Raw genomic sequence first — 19,202 nt, 5'->3', positions numbered from 1 at the left:
CAGAGCCACCGCCCCGCGCGCGCGGGTCTCGCGAGAGCGGCGGTGGGCGGGGCCTGGCCAGGCCGGGCCGGGCCGGGGGAGGCACAACAAACATGGCGGCGGCGGGAGGCGGGAGCGACGCGGGGCGGCCGTGGTGAGTGACCGGTCCTGGGCTTCCCTCGTCTCTCCTGTCCTCTGCCTCGCCTCCTCCCTGTGCCGGGAGGGCGCCGGGCGGCGGGGGGCGGGAGCACAGCGCTCGGGGAGGGCCCCGCTGCCCCGCCGGGAGCGGGGCCGGGTCAGCGGCGCAGCCCCGTGGCTGCTGCCCTGGTGTGAGGGCGGGGGACACAGTCACAGAAACCACAGAGTCACAGAAACTGCCAGGCTGGGACTTTAACAAGGGTAAGTGCCGGATTCTGCTCCTGGCACTGGTTAGCCGTGGCTGTGTGTATAACCCAGGGAGTGAGGTGCTGGAAAGCACTAAAGCACTGCCGGGAAAGGGCCCTGGGGGTCCTGGTCGGTGGCCAGTTGGCCATGAGTCAGCAGTGCCCTAGCAGCCAGGAGGGCCAGCCCTGTCCTGGGGGGCATTAGAGACAGACAGCATCGCTGGCCGGGCCAGGGAGGGGATTGTCCTGCTCTGCTCTTACCTGGGGTGGCCTCACCTGGAATACTGGGGCAGTTTGGGGGGACACAATGTAGGGAATATGTTGAGCTATTAGAGAGTGTCCAAAAGAGACCACGAAGATGGTGAAGGGCTTTGAGGGGAAGCCATGTGAGGACACTGAGGGTACTTGGTCTGTTCAGCTGGAGGAGACTGAGGGGAGACCTCACTGCACTTACAACTTCCTGGGGAGGGGCAAGCACTGAGCTCTACTCTATGGGGACCAGGGACCATTCCCCCCAGGGAATGGCCTGGACTTGCATCAGGGGTGTTTAGGTTGGATGGTAGAAAAAGGTTCTTCCCTCAGAGGGTGGTTGGGCACTGAACAGGCTCCTCAGGGCAGTGGGCACAACACCAAGGTTATAGAACTCAGGGAGTGTTTGGATGATGTTCTAGGGCACGTGGTGTGACTCGTGGGGATGGGCCTGTGCAGGGCTAAGGGTTGGGTGATCCTTGTGGGTCCCTCCAACTCAGCATATTCTATAATTCTGTGATTCTGTGGTAGAGGACCACAGTGAGTCATCTGGTCCCACCTCCCTGCTCCAGCAGGGTCATCCCAGAGCACATGGCACAGGATTGTGTCCAGATGGTTCTGGAATATCTCCTATGAGGGAGACTCCATACCCTCTCTGGTCTCTGTTTCAGTGCTCAGTCACTGCACAGGGAAGAAGTTCTTCCTCATGTCCAGGTGGAACTTGCTGGGCATCAGTTCCTGCCCGTTCCCCTTGTGCCATCGCTGAGCTCCCCAAGCAGAGCCTGCTCCCTCCTCTGCCCCCTCCCTGCAGACAGTGACAGACATGGCTGAGGGCCCCTCTCAGTGTCTCCTCTGGAGGCTGAACAGCCCCAGCTCCCTCAGCCTTTCCTCGTTACGGAGACGCCCCCAGTCATCCTTGTTGTCCTGTGTTGTACCCACTTCAGGAGCTCCATGTCTCTCACTCCCCCTTCCCAGGGTCAGAACTCCTTGAGGAGGTGCAGAAAAGGCTTGGATAGAGTTTGGGATCCTTCCGGCTTTAAGTTATTTGCCCTGGAAAAGATGAAACAGCGAGATCTCCCCTTTTTTTCTCCTGGATTCCTTAAAAGGAGGTGGGATGCATACACGTGCTCATAGCCATTTTATTCTCTTATTGCATCCATGTCCTCATTTTATTCTCTTACAATTGCTGCAGGATTAATTCTGACTGTGTGTGAAACTACTTGTTTTACTCTAGTAAGAAAATACTATCAACTGTTTTCTTTAGAAGTATTATTTAGGCAGAATATTTCATCCTGGCACATTCTTCTTTGACAATACCCTTAGCCCACCTCAGTGCTGTGACCACTGTTCAGTCCAGCAGCTGTGCCTGTGTAGGGAATGAGTAGCCAGTGTTCTACTCATTGTGTAAAGCTGGAGGAGGTGTAGCTGTGTAAGCAGAGCTCGAGTAACACCCGGTGTGATCAGCCCATCCCTCCTGCGTGAAACACGAGCTGGGCTGCTCAGTTTCTGATCATTAGAGTTACATTTAATGCTTTGCAGGAGTGACATAGCGAGAATCAGATGTGCATCATTGTCCCCTGAGGAGAAATGCTGCTGGCTATGGAGCTGTAAAAAATACCACATAAAATCACAGATCTTTTGAGCATATAATGGGAGGTTTGGGGTGGTGCTGAAATTGTGGTGACTTCCCTCCACTGCTGTGAAAAAAAGGATGAGGATGAGTGTTTTCATGTTTAATCAACAAGGCAGAGAGAGGAAGTTTTATGCAGTTGATCACCACAATAATGTCTTTCCCCCAAGCTGTTTATGAACTTTTGTGTAATTTCCTTTCAGAATTAAATATGATTATAAAAGCAGTTAATCCAATCAGTTAAGGCTGAGAGAAATGGGATTGCTCAGCCTGGAGAAGAGAAGGCTTTGGGATGTTCTAATTGTCCTTTCCAGTGCCTGAAGGGGCTCCAAGGAGGCCAGAGAGGGACTTTGGACAAGGGCCTGGAGGGACAGGACAAGGGGGAATGGCTTCCCACTGCCACAGGGCAGGGTTAGATGGGATATTAGTAAGGAATTCTTGGCTGTGAGGGTGGGGAGGCCCTGGCCCAGGTTGCCCAGAGAAGCTGTGGCTGCCCCTGGATCCCTGGAAGTGTCCAAGGCAAGGTTGGACAGGGCTTGGAGCAACCTGGGCTAGTGGAAAATGTCCCTGCTCACAGCAGGGGGTGGAACTGGATGGTCTTGAAGGTCCCCTTCTAACCCAAACCATTCTGTCATTCACTGTTTAGAATTGATTTAATTTTAAATTGTTATTTCTTATTACTATAATTAGTGGAAATTTGGCCTGGTCAGGACCCTACATTACATTGTCCTGGTTTTCTCTTCCCTATCTTTAATTTATATCCTGATGTCTTTGGGGTTTTTTTGCAGGAGACAGCAACAAATGGAATGCAAATTAACTTAGGCCTACACGGGGCTGGTGACACCTGAAAGAAGGTAGGCAAAATTGATACATAAAGATGTGTTCCAGACTAAGTTAATGGTGATAACAAATGCCAGTATGGCATGGAATAGTTTGGTATATGATGTGAAAGAACATACTCATCTGGATGCCAAAAATGAACAAACACTTGTGAGTGGCTTTGCAAATACAGGAGAAGATGTTTAAATGTGGTCTTGAACTCAGAGTGTGAGTTTCTCTTGGTCACCTAATGCTTTGTTTAGTAGCTATTAAAAAAAAAATCGAGGATATTCTTATTGAAATTGTAGCATTGTAAATTATTTCTGACCGTAATCTGCAGGAATAATGATGTGACAGACTCGTTGTCCTCTTTCCCACTGAATCCCAAATTCTGTCTTCCCAAATTCATTGTGAATTGAGACTTTATAGAGGTTTGTTACTTAGAGTCCCCCAAAAGAGTCTGACCACTGACTTCTGGTGAATATTTTTATTTCAATACAAAATGACGAAATGGATTAAGACTTTTACTCAGGATAGAAAATTAAAATTTTGGGAGAACTGTGAAATAGTGCCTTTTTTTTTTTTTAAGGCTTCTTTCCATCTTTGCTACTCCCCAACATTCAGTTGGTTTCCCAGCAGCTGCCATAACTGACTGACCCAGCTCTGAGATTTTTTGGAGCCAGATGTTCATCAGAGAAACAGTTTGAGACAGAAGTGTCCTTCTGTGAGACACAAGAAGGAAGGGATGCAGCCTGTGCAAAGTTTTTGCTGGATGTGTAATTATTTTAATAAAGCTTAGAGCAGTGGAGTGCTAGAGCCTGTCTTTCAAAACATAAATATTTTTTCAAGTTCCTTTCTTACAGCTCATAGGATTTGGGAAGAATAAGGGACTTGCATTTCCTTTCTCTTCTTCCAGGTAAAGTGGAGAAGCTGTGCTCTGTGCTTTTTATCTGGTGTGTTGGGAGTACATTTTGGAGCATGTTTGCTACTTAGCAGGGAAGTGAAATTCAGGTATGATCCATTTAAAAAAAAAAAAAGGCAGGTTGAGTTTGATTATTACATCATTTTATCTAATTTGTTATGGTTATTATGTTACTGTTGCCAAAAACCATTTCCCCATAAATTGTATTTGGTGATCTTTAATGAGTTAAAAACTCTAAAAATAACATTCTTGTGGTTGTCAATCTGTGCATTGAGTCATGCTGTGTGATGAAAGTAGTCCTTCAGCTAAAAACCAAACCAAAACCCAAACTTGTTTTTATGAATGCATTCAAATTCGGTGACACTTTGTGTTCTGAAAGCATTTTCTCTTCTAGGCACAAGAGGCTGTAAATGTGAAGAGCCAATATGGGGGAAAAGAAGGCAGAGCCATTGGACTTTGTAAAAGATTTTCAGGAATATCTTACCCAGCAGACTCACCACGTCAATATGATTTCTGGATCAGTTACTGGCGACAAGGAAGTGGAGACTCTCCAGGGAGGTGAGCTCATTTCAGTGCCATAAATTTGACTTCTTTTGACAGTGACTGCACTGTTTTCAGTCCAGGTAATTCTGCAGGTGCTGCAGTTGTATGGAAGCATTTCTGATAGTCATTTTGACATCACAAAAGATGTGTATATGCCTTTGTTTTATGGTTCTGTATATTTAAAGACCAAAGGCATAGAGAAGCAGAAGGTATTTGGCCTATTCTGACAGAGTGACAGTGTCCTACAGATTCTTAATTAAAATCTTTGTTGTGTTGCTCACAGCTGGGACAGAAGGTGATCAGAACGGTCTGGACCATCCCTCTGTGGAAGTTTCACTGGATGAAAACTCAGGAATGTTGGTGGATGGGTTTGAAAGGACGTTTGATGGGAAGTTGAAGTGTCGATACTGCAACTATGCCAGCAAAGGAACAGCTCGGCTCATAGAACACATCAGGATTCACACAGGTGTGGAATGTTCTGCTGGGCTTGGCTGTGGGGCTTGGGGTATTAACTCAACATTGTGATTTGTGTGTTGAGTATTCAAGAAGCCTGATAGTTCTTAACAATTAGAACTGAGGTTTGGATTGGTATTTTTATAACTGTGTTTTAAAGCTGTGCCATGTATTTAAACTATGCAAATTCCTACTGACATTTATTGTAAGTAACTCTATGGGAGTAAAGCTCAGCATGAAAACTTCAGTGTAAATTGAAGGGCTCTAAAATTAACTATTAGTTTTTCTGTGTTAATCGGAAAAGTGACAAAATGTACATGTTGCTACCTGGAGATTTATAGGGCCTTTTCTTCCTCTGTTGTTTAGCTATGAAAATATTCCTGTTCTCCACAACATTCTAGATGTGAAAGTACAAAGCATAGGGTAAGAGTGAAGTTTTCTTATTGGTAGAATATTCAAAAATGAGGGCATATGATCAAGTTGATTGGTAACAGTAGTGGAAAGAAAAAAAAAATCAATTGTGGCTTTTTTAAGAGCATTTGCCACTGTTGGGTGTATAAAGCTGAAAAGCAAAACTCTCAGTAAAGTGTGGAATATCCTAAACTGTTCCTGAAGTCAGGTCCAGCTTCTTGGCATGTGAGAGGAAACACATGAAAGGTGCTTGTGAAGTCTGCTGAGTGTATTACACTGACACAGAAGACTTTAGGGCTGGTAACTAGAGCAGTAAGAAAAAAAAAATTGTCTTCTGCAAAGAATGAAAGTTTTCATAGGTTTCCAGTCTGGTATGGACTGTTCCAAAACTTCCAAGTGTCTCCCTTCAGTGGTCTTGGATAGTTCAGGACTCACCTTGAAGTAAACACATTGTAACTGGAATATAATTTCTCTCTCTTCAGGTACTCTAGTCACATTCTCACTTTGCTGGGAACCATTGCTTTCACACGATGTTCATCACATATTCCACACAAAAAATCCATCCTGGGATGGAAGCATCCAGCCCAGGGTGGATTTTGGGGAATTCAGTGCTCCTTGGTGCTGGTCCTGCAGTGTTGGCTTGTTTTGACACGGCACAGTCAGATAGGAAATGGCAACAACTAGAAATCAAAGAGTTCTGTGGTTCAGACTCTAAGGACCTGGTAAATTCTCCTCTTGTACTACCATGAGCTACCTCTGTGTGTAGCTGTTGTTGTTTTCAGATTCCCAGTGGAAATTCTGAGGAGTTCCAGTAGTGGATAAGGTACCTTGGCTTGTGTACCTGCCTTTGCAACAGCCTTAAAACTCTGTCTTGCTGCAGAGCTGCAAAGCAGCAATGGGCTTTGGAGCTGTTTGTTTGGTCTAGTTTTTCATAAAGCAGGTGCAGCTTCACCTACCATTTGCCTCACATGGGATGTGGACAACAAGGGATACTTTTATCAGCTTTACTCTGTGCAGTGCTAATGCTGAGCTTGTGAAATGAGGGCCATGGAGTGGGAAAAACTGTACTGCAGACTCACAGAGCTCATTTTTAAAGAGCACTTAAAATATGCAGAGGTAACATCAAATTTAAAATGTCACATCTTTTCAGTAGCAAGAAGCTGTTGCCATCTGAAAACTTGGCTCCCCAAGCCCACAGTTCCTGCTGGCCAGGTGTCAGCATGAGCAGATGGACTGCTAGAGCTGGTGGGAGGCATAAATTGCTCCTAGAAAATGTTGGAATTGTGTGCTTGCTAGTTCTTGGGATGGTTTTCATGGTGTGTATGGGGTTTCTCAAACAGAATGAATGATTTACTTAATATCAAATGTCATAAATTTTATCAATACTAGAGAGCAAAAAAGTCAAATCTCCCTTCTTTAAGTATCAAAATGTGGGTATTGGTGTAGTGTCAGCATTCCTTCTCTTACTCTAGGGAGTTGCCTACCTTTTCATACTCTCAGATCTGAGGTTAACAGTTCTCTCTTGTGCTTTCAGAAGGCTTTCTTGTCCTGTGCTGCTTTAGGGAGGAGAGCCCTTCAAGTAAATGGCTTGAGGTGGCTGAACAGTTGCTGTGGGAGCTTGTGACCGTTTCATCATAGTTGCAGCATGATGTATATGAAAGCAAGAAAGATTCCAACCAGGAATTGGGATGCTGAGAAACATCCTCAAAAATCTCTTAGCCCAACAGTCATTAGTCAGAAGCAAACATTCCATGAGTTACACGAATTTGGGTGCTGGGGCAAACATAATGCTTTGGGTTTGGGCCTTGACTAACGTTTTGAGTTGTGTCTCGTGGTTGTAGTGAGAGGGGGATGCAGGGAGGTCACTCTCCTGTCCATCAAAGAGCTCTGGCAGTTTGGACACACCTTCACACAGGGAACAGCCAAATTTCTGGTTCAGACATGCCTGATAATGAGATACCAGTGACTGACAACAGTAACAGTTCACTTCTCTGCACCAACCTGTTCAGTTTTAGAATGTAGACAAGGATCTCAGGCTGCTTCTTTTTCTCTGTAGAAGTTTCCCCTTTGCCTTGTTACAGTACATTTCCATCCTTAATTTTAATTCAGCACTAGATGTCCTGATGGCAACAGCACTTTGCCATAACCTTAGTGGCTCTTCAGAAAGCTCCAGTTTCTTTCTTGGTACAGAGACAGGGGACTCCAGAACAAGAAAAGGGTAATTTTCGATTTGGTTTTCCTGGGGGTTGTTTTGTTGGCTTGTTTTTTTACTCAAGGGAAAGGAAATCCAAGACCTGAGTGTTGTTTTGCTTGGAAGCATGGCAAAGGGCCAGGAGATGGATTGCATGCACTGTGAGGGCTCAGAGTGATGAATCAGCATTAGAATTAAAATAGGGAAGTGGTAGGTGACCAGTAGCCTCAGAGCACTGTAAGTAAACAGTGCCAAAGTAATTATGTCCCAGGCATGATCATACAACCATTATTAAGTGCAACCTACTGCAGGATTGGCTTCCTGCAGAGCCTGACAGCAGGATAATGAGGAGTTCAGCAGCTGTGGTGTGTTACAGATGTGCAACACGTGATGCAAATCCTTATCTCTGAGTAACCAGTTCAGAATGAAATAAGACCATTCAGAATGGCAAGTTCTGTGTGAATGCAGGGAGTCTGTCAGTCTTCTCACATCGTTGTACCAAATCTTTACACACATGTGAATCCCTGGATATGCCCATGGAGAAGTCATGGTTTCGTTGGTGCAAAGAGGGTACTCAGAGGTAGTACAAAAATTCCTGTCAATCTTGAAGAGCCAGTGAGGTAGGAGGAAAAATAATCTATTTGGTGTCCCAGGTTGTGATTCCAAGCTGTGGGATGCTCCCTATGGCAAGGGGTTTCTGTATCTGCCACATGCCATCTTACAGGGCCTGTACAGGGCTTGTGCTGTAAGAGGGGCCCTCCTGCATTCAGATCTCTGGCTTTTACAGTTGTTCTGGATGGATTTTGAAATACACAAAACAGCCTGCATTTAAAATAGTAGAAAATGCCTCAAAGAAAAGAGAAGGAACCCACTCACATTTTTTTTGAGTTTTTCATGCTATGTGGCAAGAGAATCAGTTGCACAACAGTGATTTAGCAATTAACCTGGAATTCTAGCTAGGAAGGATAAGATGATCATTCATTTCAGCACCTGAACAGGCATCAAATCCTTTAGGCATTTCTGACATTGCAGACCTGGATCTAAAAACTCCTAGAAGATCAGTGTATCAGAGGACAATCAAAAGTCCCAAAGCATTGTGTTACAAATGGCCTGTAATGATGTTTGAAAGTTTTCTGTATTTTTAAAATGCTAATGGACTATCTATGTCATTTAATAGAAGATCACAGTTCTACCTGTGTAAAAGGAGAATACCTGACCACCTCCCATGTCTGGGAGAACACACAACTCTCCAGGGAGTACCTGGCTTTTGTTTTATTTAATAACTCTTTAGCCACAGGATCCTTTCTCAAAACTCAAGTTTTTGGTGGGTGCATGTGTGTGCATGGGTTTTTTACATAGTAGTTCCAGGATGTTTGGAGAATACTAGAAAGACATCCTCCCTCAGTGTTTAAGCTCAGTTATTATGAAGAGTGATTCATTTTGGTGGCACAGACATTCCTGTAGCCCCATAGGTGAAGGAGAGTTTGGATCCAGTCCAGGGCACCACACGAACATCACCGCGTTCAGCGCTTGGCATCCCTGGGGCAATTCCAAGGCAGCTTGTTTATTGTGCTAATTCCACTCACTTTTTTTCCCTGTGCTAATTATCACTTGGGTGAGGCAGAGATGTCCCAATGTTCTTTGTTCTTCCACTGGATACTCAGCTGAGCTCAGGACTGGCAGTGACTCTGGAGTTTGATCAGCAGCTCACAGTGAGCTGCTCCGTGTCCCACAAAAAGCCTTTTCCGAGTGCTCCGAGGTGCTTTAGCGTGATCTGTTCTAATTTTCCAGGTGAGAAGCCACACAGGTGCCATCTGTGTCCCTTTGCCTCGGCCTATGAGCGTCACCTGGAGGCCCACATGCGATCCCACACCGGGGAGAAGCCCTACAAGTGTGAACTGTGCTCCTTCCGCTGCAGCGACAGGAGCAACTTGTCCCACCACCGGCGGCGCAAACACAAGATGGTGCCCATCAAGGGTACGAGGTCTTCCCTGAGCAGCAAGAAGATGTGGGGGGTTTTGCAGAAGAAGACCAGCAATTTGGGGTACAGCAGAAGAGCATTAATTAATTTGAGCCCACCTTCCATGGTGGTGCAGAAACCAGACTACCTTAATGACTTCACCCACGAAATCCCAAATATCCAGACTGAAGCGTATGAGGGCATGGCAAAAACGGCTCAGAGCGGAGGGTTGCCAAGAGATCCACAAGACCTCATGGTGGATAATCCTTTAAACCAGCTCTCCACGTTGGCTGGACAGTTGTCCAGCTTGCCACCTGAAAACCAAAATCCAGCCTCTCCTGACGTCGTTTCCTGTCAGGATGAAAAGCCTTTCATGATCCAGCAGCCTGCTGCACCTGCAGTAGTTTCAGCTGTGTCAGCAAATATTCCTCAAAACTCATCTCCAACCAGCCCAGATCCTCGGCCTCCACAAAATCAGAGGAACTATAGTCCTGTGGCCGGGCCCAGCAGCGATCGCAGTGCCCACACCAGTACTCCCAGTATAAGTAACAGCCAGCCAAGTACTCCAGCTCCAACCCTCCCAGTCCAGGACCCTCAGCTTCTGCATCACTGCCCACACTGTGACATGTACTTTGCAGACAATATCCTTTATACAATTCACATGGGATGTCATGGATTTGAAAATCCTTTCCAGTGCAACATCTGTGGGTGTAAGTGTAAAAACAAGTACGACTTCGCTTGCCACTTTGCAAGAGGCCAACATAATCAACATTGACTGAGACATGCTTTGGTTTAGTTTTTTAACATATTACAGTCTATTTTTCATACTTGCTGATGGAAAGCTTGCACATTCCCATATGGAATATTCACACTAGTCAATTCGACAAAGGAGGCACATTTATTTCCGTGTTGTTGTAAAACTTGCCAGGGAAATTTCGTGTAGGATTTGGTTGTTATTTTATACGTAGCCTTTCAAAGAAAGCCAAGAGTGCTGTCAGGATTGGAATGCATTTACATGCTGTGGTTGCTAAATTTAAGTTGCTTGCACTTAATCCCAATAAACATTCTGCAAATGGAGAAGCAGAGCGTGTGTCCTGAACCATAGGATGTCACTACCAGGGTATTTACTAGGCTGGACAAGCCACATTATCCATAAAATATGAAAGGTTAATGCAGTGGCATATCAAGTAGTGACAGGACAAGGACTGCCAGAGGACAGGGTTAGACTGGATATTAGAAAGAAATTGTTCCCTGTGAGGGTGGGGAGGCCCTGGCACAGGTTGCCCAGAGAAGCTGTGGCTGCCCCATCCCTGGAAGTGTCCAAAGCCAGGTTGGATGGGGCTTGGAGCAACCTGGGCTAGTGGAAGGTGTCCCTGCCCATGGCAAGGGGGTTGGAATTAAATCATCTTTAAGGTCCCTTCCAACCCAAACCACTCTGTGATTTGATATGGCTACTTTGGAGACATACTTATCCTTAAAAACTTGGCTACTCTAAACCTGAAAAGCAAACAGAAGCAACTTCCACATGCAAATTCAATTTGATGTAAAAGTTGCTTTAATCCAATGAAGGTTTATAATAAGTTTCTGTTTAGAAGCCTACACTCTTCATTCTAGGGCTCAAACACTAATTTAACTATTTTAGAAACTCGTCACAAAACTGGAAGGTAATGGGTTATTGGGAATAAAGAGTTAAAAGCTTGTCATTCGTGAGTCATACAAACAAAAAATTAAACAGGATACTTTATTTTAACCTACACTTTCCAAAATTTACATCATCTTCAGAGGAGGTAATTTTTCAACAGACATAATAAAGAGCTTGTAGAACTAATATATATTCTGTGAGACTTCTAACTGCCTTAAACTAATTTGTACAGATATTTAAAATTTGCACAATTAGACTTCTGTCTTGCTGACAGGAGTGCTAATAGGAACAAATAAGAGGTTTACAAATTAAAACTCCTTTGTTCAGTTTTATGTTGGGCCAGGCTACAGCTGAGACGTTGCCTGTATGTTTGAGGGTTATATGATCTAGTTTATTGTAAATTCAGCTGACTTGGAGGTCTCTTTTATTCCCTCTCCCAGATTTAATGTCTTTTGGGTGTGCTGGAAATAAGGGGAAGGGCCTCTGGCTTTTCTGAGCTGTCCATGTAGGAGGCAAAGGAACTACGCTGGGTTTAGGAATTTTAGGTAGCAAATGGTAACTGAAAATGATTATTTTGTTTCATACTGTACATCTTATTTTAGAAGCCCCTAGGGTAATGGACAGGCACTTTAAACCTAAATAAAACATCTGAGCAAAATTAATAATAACCCTTAATATGCTAGATAGGAGTTTGAGACATTAAAAAAAAAGAACTGTTACTTTTCCCATATTTAGATGTGCACTTTTACCTTGGTTTGTCTTACTTGAGAAAAATTTAAGCTTCCCTTATGTACTCCCTTTTTCCTGTCAGCAAATTGGTTGGAATCTGAGTAGCAAATGTTTGGCTTATGCAAATTTATATTGTTCTGGAGCTAAAACTTCCTGGAGCCAATAGAAAAACACAGTGATGTCAGTGTAAGGTCAATGCAGGAAAAACCATGTGTCTGAGAATTTTAGCTTTAGAAGTAATTCTGACTTTAATTAAATAGAAATTTGGACACCAGGCATGTTTCTCTCTACCTGACTTACCTACTGTTGATTTTCTGTGCTTAGGTAACCAGCTGAAGGGACTGGATTGTTGGCTGTGCACAATCTTGTAGTAATGAGGTCAGAAATCTGCCACTGGAGTGGTTCCAGCATAGTGAAGATGAACAATAATAACACACTGTCACTCCTAAAAGTAATTGGTTTCAGGTCTGGTTCAAAATCCATTTGGGTGGATTTGTAAAGCAGAATGTAATTTCCATTTTTCATCAATACACTCTTCATCATTCCAAAACACCTCTTTGTTGCTTTATACTTCTAAAATTTATTTTATCAGTAAAAACTGCAATTCTGTGTGCATGGAGAGTCCTTTATTTTAAGGACTAAAAGCTGACTGAACTGGAATCCACTTGGAAGTAACTGCTCCTGAACAAGTTTTGTAAGATGCCTGTTCCATTCAAAGAGGACAGGAAAGGTGGTTCCCTCTGCATCACATACTGGCAGATTCTAAAATGTACATTTGGCTAAAAATACAGTATTAGGATAAGAGAATTAACTGTTGAAGACCTTTATGATTAGTAATTTATAGAAGTGGTTTTCCTTGCCTTTTTGATAGGTAATGCAATCTCCTATTCCAAGGCTCTTGCAGCTCCAAGGAAGCTTCTGGAATGGTGGTGCTCCAGGGAGCACCTTACAGTGTGGAATGGCACCAGTCACAACAGCCAGGTTCTCCTTGGTTTGTGGCTCCAGCCTTTCTCTCTCCTGGTATCAGCAGGGAGATTGACTTCCATGTGCACAAATGTTTAGGATTCCCTCCCTCCATCCCACTGATGTGGTTTCTAATCCAGTAGGGCTTTTGTTGGCAGTGCCTGTAAACAGTTACAGACTTTTTTTTGTGTGACAGCTCATGGTTTGGTGATTTAGAAACATGACTTCTGAACCATGATGCCCTTGGACAAAGTTAAGGATAGGAAGCTGGTCAGGTCACTGGGAGTAAGAGGAAGCCTGCAGGATCTGATGGAAAAAGGGCCCTCGTTTAGGAGAGGATCCTCAGTTGTGGAGAAAATATGTTCTTAATAACAGAACTCAGTGTGGGGAAAAAAAAAAATCTAACCCCAAACTTTGCAAATTGTTGTTTGGAAGGATTTTAATGCTGCTGCCAGGATACCATTGTTTCTGCTTTGGAATTCCTAAGGAAAAGAAGATTAGCTTGGACATCTAGGAACAGCTGAACAATGCTAGGAACACTTCCCTGTTTCCTTGGGCAAACTCCTCTCTGGAGGGGTTCCTGGGCAGCAGCAGCTTTGGTGTTTGTCCCTTGGCTCTGCACCCAGATCCCTGGGGTGGATCCCTGCATCCTTCACAGAGGGTCACACCAGGGATAGGATTCTTCTTGTTTCCTCCTCATGCTGTTGTGCCAAACAACTCCCTGACACTGCTGTTCCCTTCTCCACTGAGGAGCCTTGGAAGGGGTATTGGCCTATTTTTCATAATTTGTACATCCTATTGGCTACAATTTAAAGACTGGCAGTTTGAGAGTTTGACCCTGGTGATTCCCTTGCCCAAGCAGGCCTTACCCTGTCAGTGTGGGATACTTGTCCAGGATTCTGGGATTGAGTTCTCAGTCAGAGGGACTTTTCATATCTAGTTCTCCATGTGCTACAATGCACTAACTTGTTTCTTTTTAAAAAACAAATCCTCATATTATAAGGTGGTGGGTGATTAGCATTTTATTAACAGGGAAGTTTTGGAAGGAAATGGAATTTTTCCATAGCTTGGTTCTGTTAGGTTCTGTAGTTGCAAAACACGAATTTCGTGAAGTTTTTGTTTTTATTGTAAGAGATTATTTTATAGCTTTGTGGACATTTCAGCATGCACTATTTGTAGCACTCAGTTCAGACTTAACTGAGACTGAATATTCCAATAAATATTTGAACAACTTAATTATCTCAGTTAATACTTAAACCAACTGCAAAGCAGCTAATGGGGAAAAATAGTTGTTTTTTCACAGACACATGTTTAGATGAAGAGGATTTTGACATAAAATGTTGGTTGGCATTTTAATATAAAACTCAGTGCTGGGTGACATGTTCCAGCAGTGTTTTCTACCCAAATAATCTCTTGCTGTTTGTTTTGTTCCAGAATGTTTGAGGGGGGTGTTGATTTTTGTTTCTTTTTGACAAAGGGAATGTAACTTAGAAGTCTTTACTGGCAAGTTTTCTATTAATTTTAAGCTTCTCTGAAAATCTACAGCAAATGGATGTTCTGCTGCAGGAAATCTCTCTCCTGCTGAAGCATTTTTCATTGAGCAATCTTGGTGTATGTGCTTCAAAGTACCTACTTTGTTAATAATATGTATTTCAGTGTAAAGAACATATTTTATGCAAAAATGAAACCTGTTAGAGCTGTAAAATAAATTTTAATGTTAGTGAATGTTTTTGAGATGACAAGGTTAATTCTGAAATAACTCTATCACGTGTAGTTCATGTTGTGAAGCTTTGCTTTTGTAAGATATGAATAAAATAACACTTTCTAATTAGGTCCCGTGTTAATTCTTAATTGCATGTGCTACCACAGGTGGAGCTGGTGATCTGCTCAGGACTGAATGGGATCTAGATATGGTAAGGAGGATAAACTCACCTCTGGGATTGCTCAGGGGCTGCTGGACAGAGCAGAGCAGGTCACAGCCAAGGTGCTCCTCAGAATCTCATCTGAAGGAGGCTGTGGGTCGAGGTCAGTCCCATGGTAAGCAGGAAACACTTGACTTCCAAGTGCTCTTCCCAGGCTAAATTCTTCTATTTAAATTTAAGGCTGGTTTGCTCTTGGCTTGATCTCCAGTCTGTTTAGACTGTGTTTCTCTTCCATACCATGGAGAGAGGAGTCAGAGAAGAGATCTCTCAGCAGCACTGCAATTTAAACACCCAACATTCTCTATGTCATTATTTTAAAATATATTTATTGACTACATTGGTTGCCTCATGGTGGAATGAAGAAATTACGCTCGTAGCAGGGTCAGAATTTTGGGTTTTCAAAGTCTTTCCTTGCCTCAAGTCTTCCAAAAATTCTGCCTTCAGTTTGTTGAGTTCTTCTGCCAGGCTCTTCATCTCACTTGGGAGAACGTTTTTGTCTAAAGAAAGTTAAAGTTGAACTTTTAACTTTGTCTTAAAGACAAAATCATAGAATTGTAGAGTCACAGAATATCCTGAGTTGGGAGGGACCCACAGGGATCATCAGTCCAACTCCTGGCCCTGCACAGACACCCCAACAATCCCACCCTGTCCCTGAGAGTGTTGTCCGAACATTCCTTGAGCTCTGTCAGCCCTGGTGCTGTGCCCACTGCCCTGGGGAGCCTGTTCAGTGCCCAACCACCCTCTGGGGGAAGAACCTTTTCCTAATATCCAACCTAACCCTCCCCTGGCACAGCTCCAGCTGTTCCTCAGGTCCTGTCCCTGGTCAACAGAGAGAACCTTGAACCCATGCACAGAGTTGTTAATCATATAAATCCTACGAACTAAAATCCTCTAAAATGCTGGTCTGGACTAAATGGGTTTATTAAAGCTGTATTTAATACAGTTAATAAATATTATAGTGGGTTTTAAACCTATAGACTTCAACTCACGTTCCACAAATAATTGTGACCAGACCTGTGAAGGCTGGGACAGGATTCCTGAACAATTCTCCCCAAGGGAACTCCACAGGTTTAGTCTCCCACTGCCAACCATCAGCTGGGATGAGTAGGATGGGTGGGACAGGCAGAACATGTACCTCTGGCATCCTTCATGGCCTGAGAGATGACCCTCCTGCACGCCTGGTCAGCCTGGTGGACAGCACTGGCTGCACAGATGGCTCGATCTGTGTCCTGCCCAGGGCCAGCAGAAAGAGAGAAACAAGCAAACACTTTAAATTTACCTAACTTTGGAAACAAGTAACACATTAGCAGCAGCACCTCAGTCACCACCTGAAGACAAGCAGTGCTACCTTTTGCTCCGTGTCCTCCTCGTTTGGCCTCACTGGATTTTCCAGAGCAGTGGCCAGCAGGTTAATTATCTGCTCACTAAGAAAACAAACAACAGAGTAAAACACATCAGTCAAACGGATTCACTGACATTTTTCTTCCATTTTGAAATGGTACCACAGAAAAAAAAAAAAAAAGGGCAAGTTTTCAGTTAAATTTATGAGGCAATCAGTGAAATAATCTGAGATGAAAAACAGTTACAGCTCAATTATTTCCAGGCTTAATGTTTCAGGCAATTTACATGGATTTTCAATGTCAGGGTAGGAATGCAGTGAGTTTTGAGGTTACCTCTGCAAAGGATGGTGACTGTGACCTCCCAACAACCAGCCTGTGTCTCTGACTGGCTGCCAAAAATCACCACTGGGAATATTTTTTACACACTGCTTAGATACAATAAGGAGCTTCTATCCACTCACGACAACAGCACTTAGGGAAAACTCTAGGATCAATCCAGTAGCATACTTGTCCTCTGAGATGCAATCAGAGCTTCTCAGAATGAGGCTGTGCTGCTCCCAAGCGTTTTTCTTGAGATCTGGCATTTCTATTTTCCTTGCCATTAAATGTATTGTCTGCTCAGGTACAGGATCACTCCTGAGGCGATTCCTCTGCAGGCAGCATTCCAGGGGACAGTCTAAAAACAACTGGCAGAAGCCCAAGGAATCTAAAACGAACAGAACCACACAATTTTATCTTTAAACAGTTCAAGTAACAATTTCTGAGAGCAACACACAGGAGAAAGGCTCTGCATGACTAAGGGGATTCTACACAAGTTCTGAGCCTGATGCGAACACAAACCTAGACAGGAACACCAACAATTTTACCTTCAAGGCTGCTCAAGTAATAATGTCTGAGATAATACACAGAAACACAGAACGGTTTGGGTTTGGAGGGACCTTAAAGCTCATCTCATTCCAACCCCTGCCATGGGCAGGGACACCTTCCACTAGCCCAGGTTGCTCCAAGCCCCATCCAACCTGACCTTGGACACTTCCAGGGATGGGGCAGCCACAGCTTCTCTGGGCAACCTCTGCCAGGGCCTCCCCACCCTCACATGGGAGAATTCCTTCCCAATATCCCATCCAACCCTGCCCTCTGGCACTGGGAAGCCATTCTCCCTCGGCCTGTCACTCCATGCTTTGTCCAAAGTCTCTCTCCATCTCTCTTGGAGCCCACTTATGTATGGAAGGTGCTCTAAGCCTGCTCTAAGAAGGGTTTTAAGTGTCCTACCAATTTCTAATAACACAGTAATAAAGTTCAGATGCTCCTTATCGTACTGCAGGAACCCAGCAATTAAGAATAACCAAAGTTCCACGAGAGCACTTAAAGCAGCTGAAGTGCCCTGGATTTCCTACAAGCACCCTCCAGCCGCGGAACAAGGAGTGCTCACATTTTCTGGCCAGCTGGTACACCTCATACCGCATGCTCTGGTAGTAGAAGTTGTCGTCCAGGAGGAGGCAGAGCGGCCGTGCCGGGGCCCCGCCGTCCCCCTGCCCCGCCTCCAGCAGCCCTTCCCGGCGGCAGCAGTGCAGGAACCGCTCCCACCCCGGCTGTGCGGGGCCGGGCAGCGGCGCCCCGGTGAGCAGCGCCTGCAGGAGACCCTCCAGGCACTGCAGCAGCTCGCGGCGGCTCTGCTTCCAGCCGGGCACCTGCGGGAGGAGGGAGGGCAGGGATCACGGAGCCAGCACAGCTCCCGCCCGGCCGCGGGGGGACCCGCAGCGGCCCCGAACCAGCCCGGGCCCGGCCCTGACCCCAGAGCCATTCTCAGTCCGGGTCCCAGTCCCAGTCCCAGACGAAGTCCTGGTCTCATTCCCGGTCCCGGTTCCAGTCCCAGCCCCAGCCCTAGTCCTGGTCCCGGCCCATTCCCAATCCCAGACCGACACCCAGTCCCAGTCCCAGCCCGACGCGTCCCGTTGCCTGGCAACAGCGGTCGCACGGCAGTGACGCAGACGCACTGACCAATGGGAGCGGCTCCTGCGGACCCGCCCCCGGCGCGCGCGGGCGGAAGACCTCGTCCGGGATGAGCTCGTCGTAGTGGAGGAGCGCGCAGGCCCAGCCGGGGTGCTGTCGCAGCCGGCGGCACAGGGCGCGGGCCAGGCTGGACTTGCCGGCCGCGGGGAGCCCGCACAGCAGGCACAGCCCCACCCGGGCGCCGCCGCCGCTCCCGCTCCCCCGCTGCTGCTGCTGCTCCCTCGCCAGCGCTGCCGCCTCCGCTCCCGCTCCTGCCGGGGCTCTGTGCGCATGCGCCGGGCTGCCGCCACGGCGGCGCCCTCTGGCGGGCGCGGCGCTACAAGGCCCAGCCCACAGAATCGGCCCCTTTCACACAATTCTGGTTTTACCCAGTTTTTCACCCCGTTCTCGCGTCACAGTAAACTCAGTAATTCGCTTTGGTGGCCCCTAGGAGCGTCAAATGGCTGAGTCCTCCCTGTGTACTCAGCGGTGGTTTTTAAGATCATAAACCAAAGATACCACCGAGTATGCTGCCCCTGATGATTGAGGTCTAAATTATAGGAATAATTCATAATAAAAATCTTAATTGTTTAAGTTATTTAATTATAATAACAATTTAAGATCCTGAGGGATTAAGGAAGAGGACACTTCTTTGGCAGACACTCCTTGCCAGTGCAGATTTTTGCCTGCAATACAATTCGGGTTCTTTAGTCCAGTTCTTCAGTGGTGCAGCCATCTGAGGGCTTAGAAATATTTTGTTGGTGAGGCAATTTTATAATTTTTTCACTCTTTTTCCTAGTTCACACTCCCAAATTGGCATGAACGCAGCCAGTCCGTTCGTTACTCCCTGCTGGACAGGTGGATCTGTATCCACAGTTTTGTCCTTCCCAGCAAGTTGGTCTCTGCACAGCAGCTGCTTCTCCATTTTGATGGAGACTTTTTTCCTGAGATTTTCTGGATCCCTCTCCCGGATGGAAACATTGGATGGAGACCCATTTGGACAAGCTGTGTCACTCCATACGTTCCATTTTAAGTCAGTGGTGGTGTCTTAATTGTCTCATTTAGAATGACAGA

At 45.5% G+C, this 19,202-nt stretch overlaps 2 protein-coding genes across 5 annotated transcripts; one reads left to right on the top strand and one right to left on the bottom strand.

Moving 5' to 3' along the window:
* The first annotated feature begins 24 nt into the window (after nt 1-24).
* On the top strand, nt 25-14,705 carry IKZF5 (IKAROS family zinc finger 5). Of its 4 annotated transcripts, none has more exons than XM_032694282.1 (6): nt 25-133; nt 3,030-3,095; nt 3,977-4,071; nt 4,377-4,540; nt 4,809-4,991; nt 9,372-14,705. In XM_032694282.1, the coding sequence occupies exons 4-6, from the start codon at nt 4,408-4,410 to the stop codon at nt 10,313-10,315; spliced, it is 1,260 nt and encodes a 419-aa protein (XP_032550173.1). In that variant the 5' UTR covers nt 25-133; nt 3,030-3,095; nt 3,977-4,071; nt 4,377-4,407; the 3' UTR covers nt 10,316-14,705. The 4 variants fall into 4 exon arrangements, with proteins under 4 accessions (XP_032550173.1, XP_032550171.1, XP_032550172.1 ...); XM_032694280.1 differs by lacking the exon at nt 25-133 and adding an exon at nt 383-407 and having other exon boundaries at nt 9,372-10,617; XM_032694281.1 differs by lacking the exon at nt 25-133 and adding an exon at nt 1,606-1,720 and having other exon boundaries at nt 9,372-10,617.
* A 397-nt stretch (nt 14,706-15,102) lies between these two features.
* Nucleotides 15,103-18,864, bottom strand: PSTK (phosphoseryl-tRNA kinase). Its single transcript, XM_032694965.1, has 7 exons — nt 18,824-18,864; nt 18,138-18,465; nt 17,569-17,827; nt 16,644-16,842; nt 16,145-16,220; nt 15,932-16,025; nt 15,103-15,293 (listed from the first exon to the last, which is right to left on the bottom strand). The coding sequence occupies exons 1-7, from the start codon at nt 18,862-18,864 to the stop codon at nt 15,106-15,108; spliced, it is 1,185 nt and encodes a 394-aa protein (XP_032550856.1). The 3' UTR covers nt 15,103-15,105.
* Between the last annotated feature and the right edge of the window lie 338 nt (nt 18,865-19,202).

The sequence above is a fragment of the Chiroxiphia lanceolata genome, chromosome 8, assembly GCF_009829145.1.
Source record: "Chiroxiphia lanceolata isolate bChiLan1 chromosome 8, bChiLan1.pri, whole genome shotgun sequence".
In the NCBI taxonomy this organism is placed as follows: domain Eukaryota; kingdom Metazoa; phylum Chordata; class Aves; order Passeriformes; family Pipridae; genus Chiroxiphia; species Chiroxiphia lanceolata.
The sequence above is the reverse complement of the archived record's forward strand: the minus strand, read 5'-3'. Positions and strand labels throughout refer to the sequence as shown.

What these genes read in the sequence shown, in the direction of transcription:
- IKZF5 (XM_032694282.1), top strand. Translation starts at nt 4,408, where the DNA reads ATGGGGGAAAAGAAGGCAGAGCCATTGGACTTTGTAAAAGATTTTCAG. An exon ending in AGTGGAGACTCTCCAGGGAG is followed by an intron (nt 4,541 to 4,808) that starts GTGAGCTCATTT and finishes TGTTGCTCACAG; the next exon opens with CTGGGACAGAAGGTGATCAG. An exon ending in ACACATCAGGATTCACACAG is followed by an intron (nt 4,992 to 9,371) that starts GTGTGGAATGTT and finishes CTAATTTTCCAG; the next exon opens with GTGAGAAGCCACACAGGTGC.
- PSTK (XM_032694965.1), bottom strand. Translation starts at nt 18,864, where the DNA reads ATGGCTGCACCACTGAAGAACTGGACTAAAGAACCCGAATT. An exon ending in GTACCAGCTGGCCAGAAAAT is followed by an intron (nt 16,843 to 17,568) that starts GTGAGCACTCCT and finishes TGTTCGTTTTAG; the next exon opens with ATTCCTTGGGCTTCTGCCAG. An exon ending in GATTGCATCTCAGAGGACAA is followed by an intron (nt 16,221 to 16,643) that starts GTATGCTACTGG and finishes TTGTTTTCTTAG; the next exon opens with TGAGCAGATAATTAACCTGC.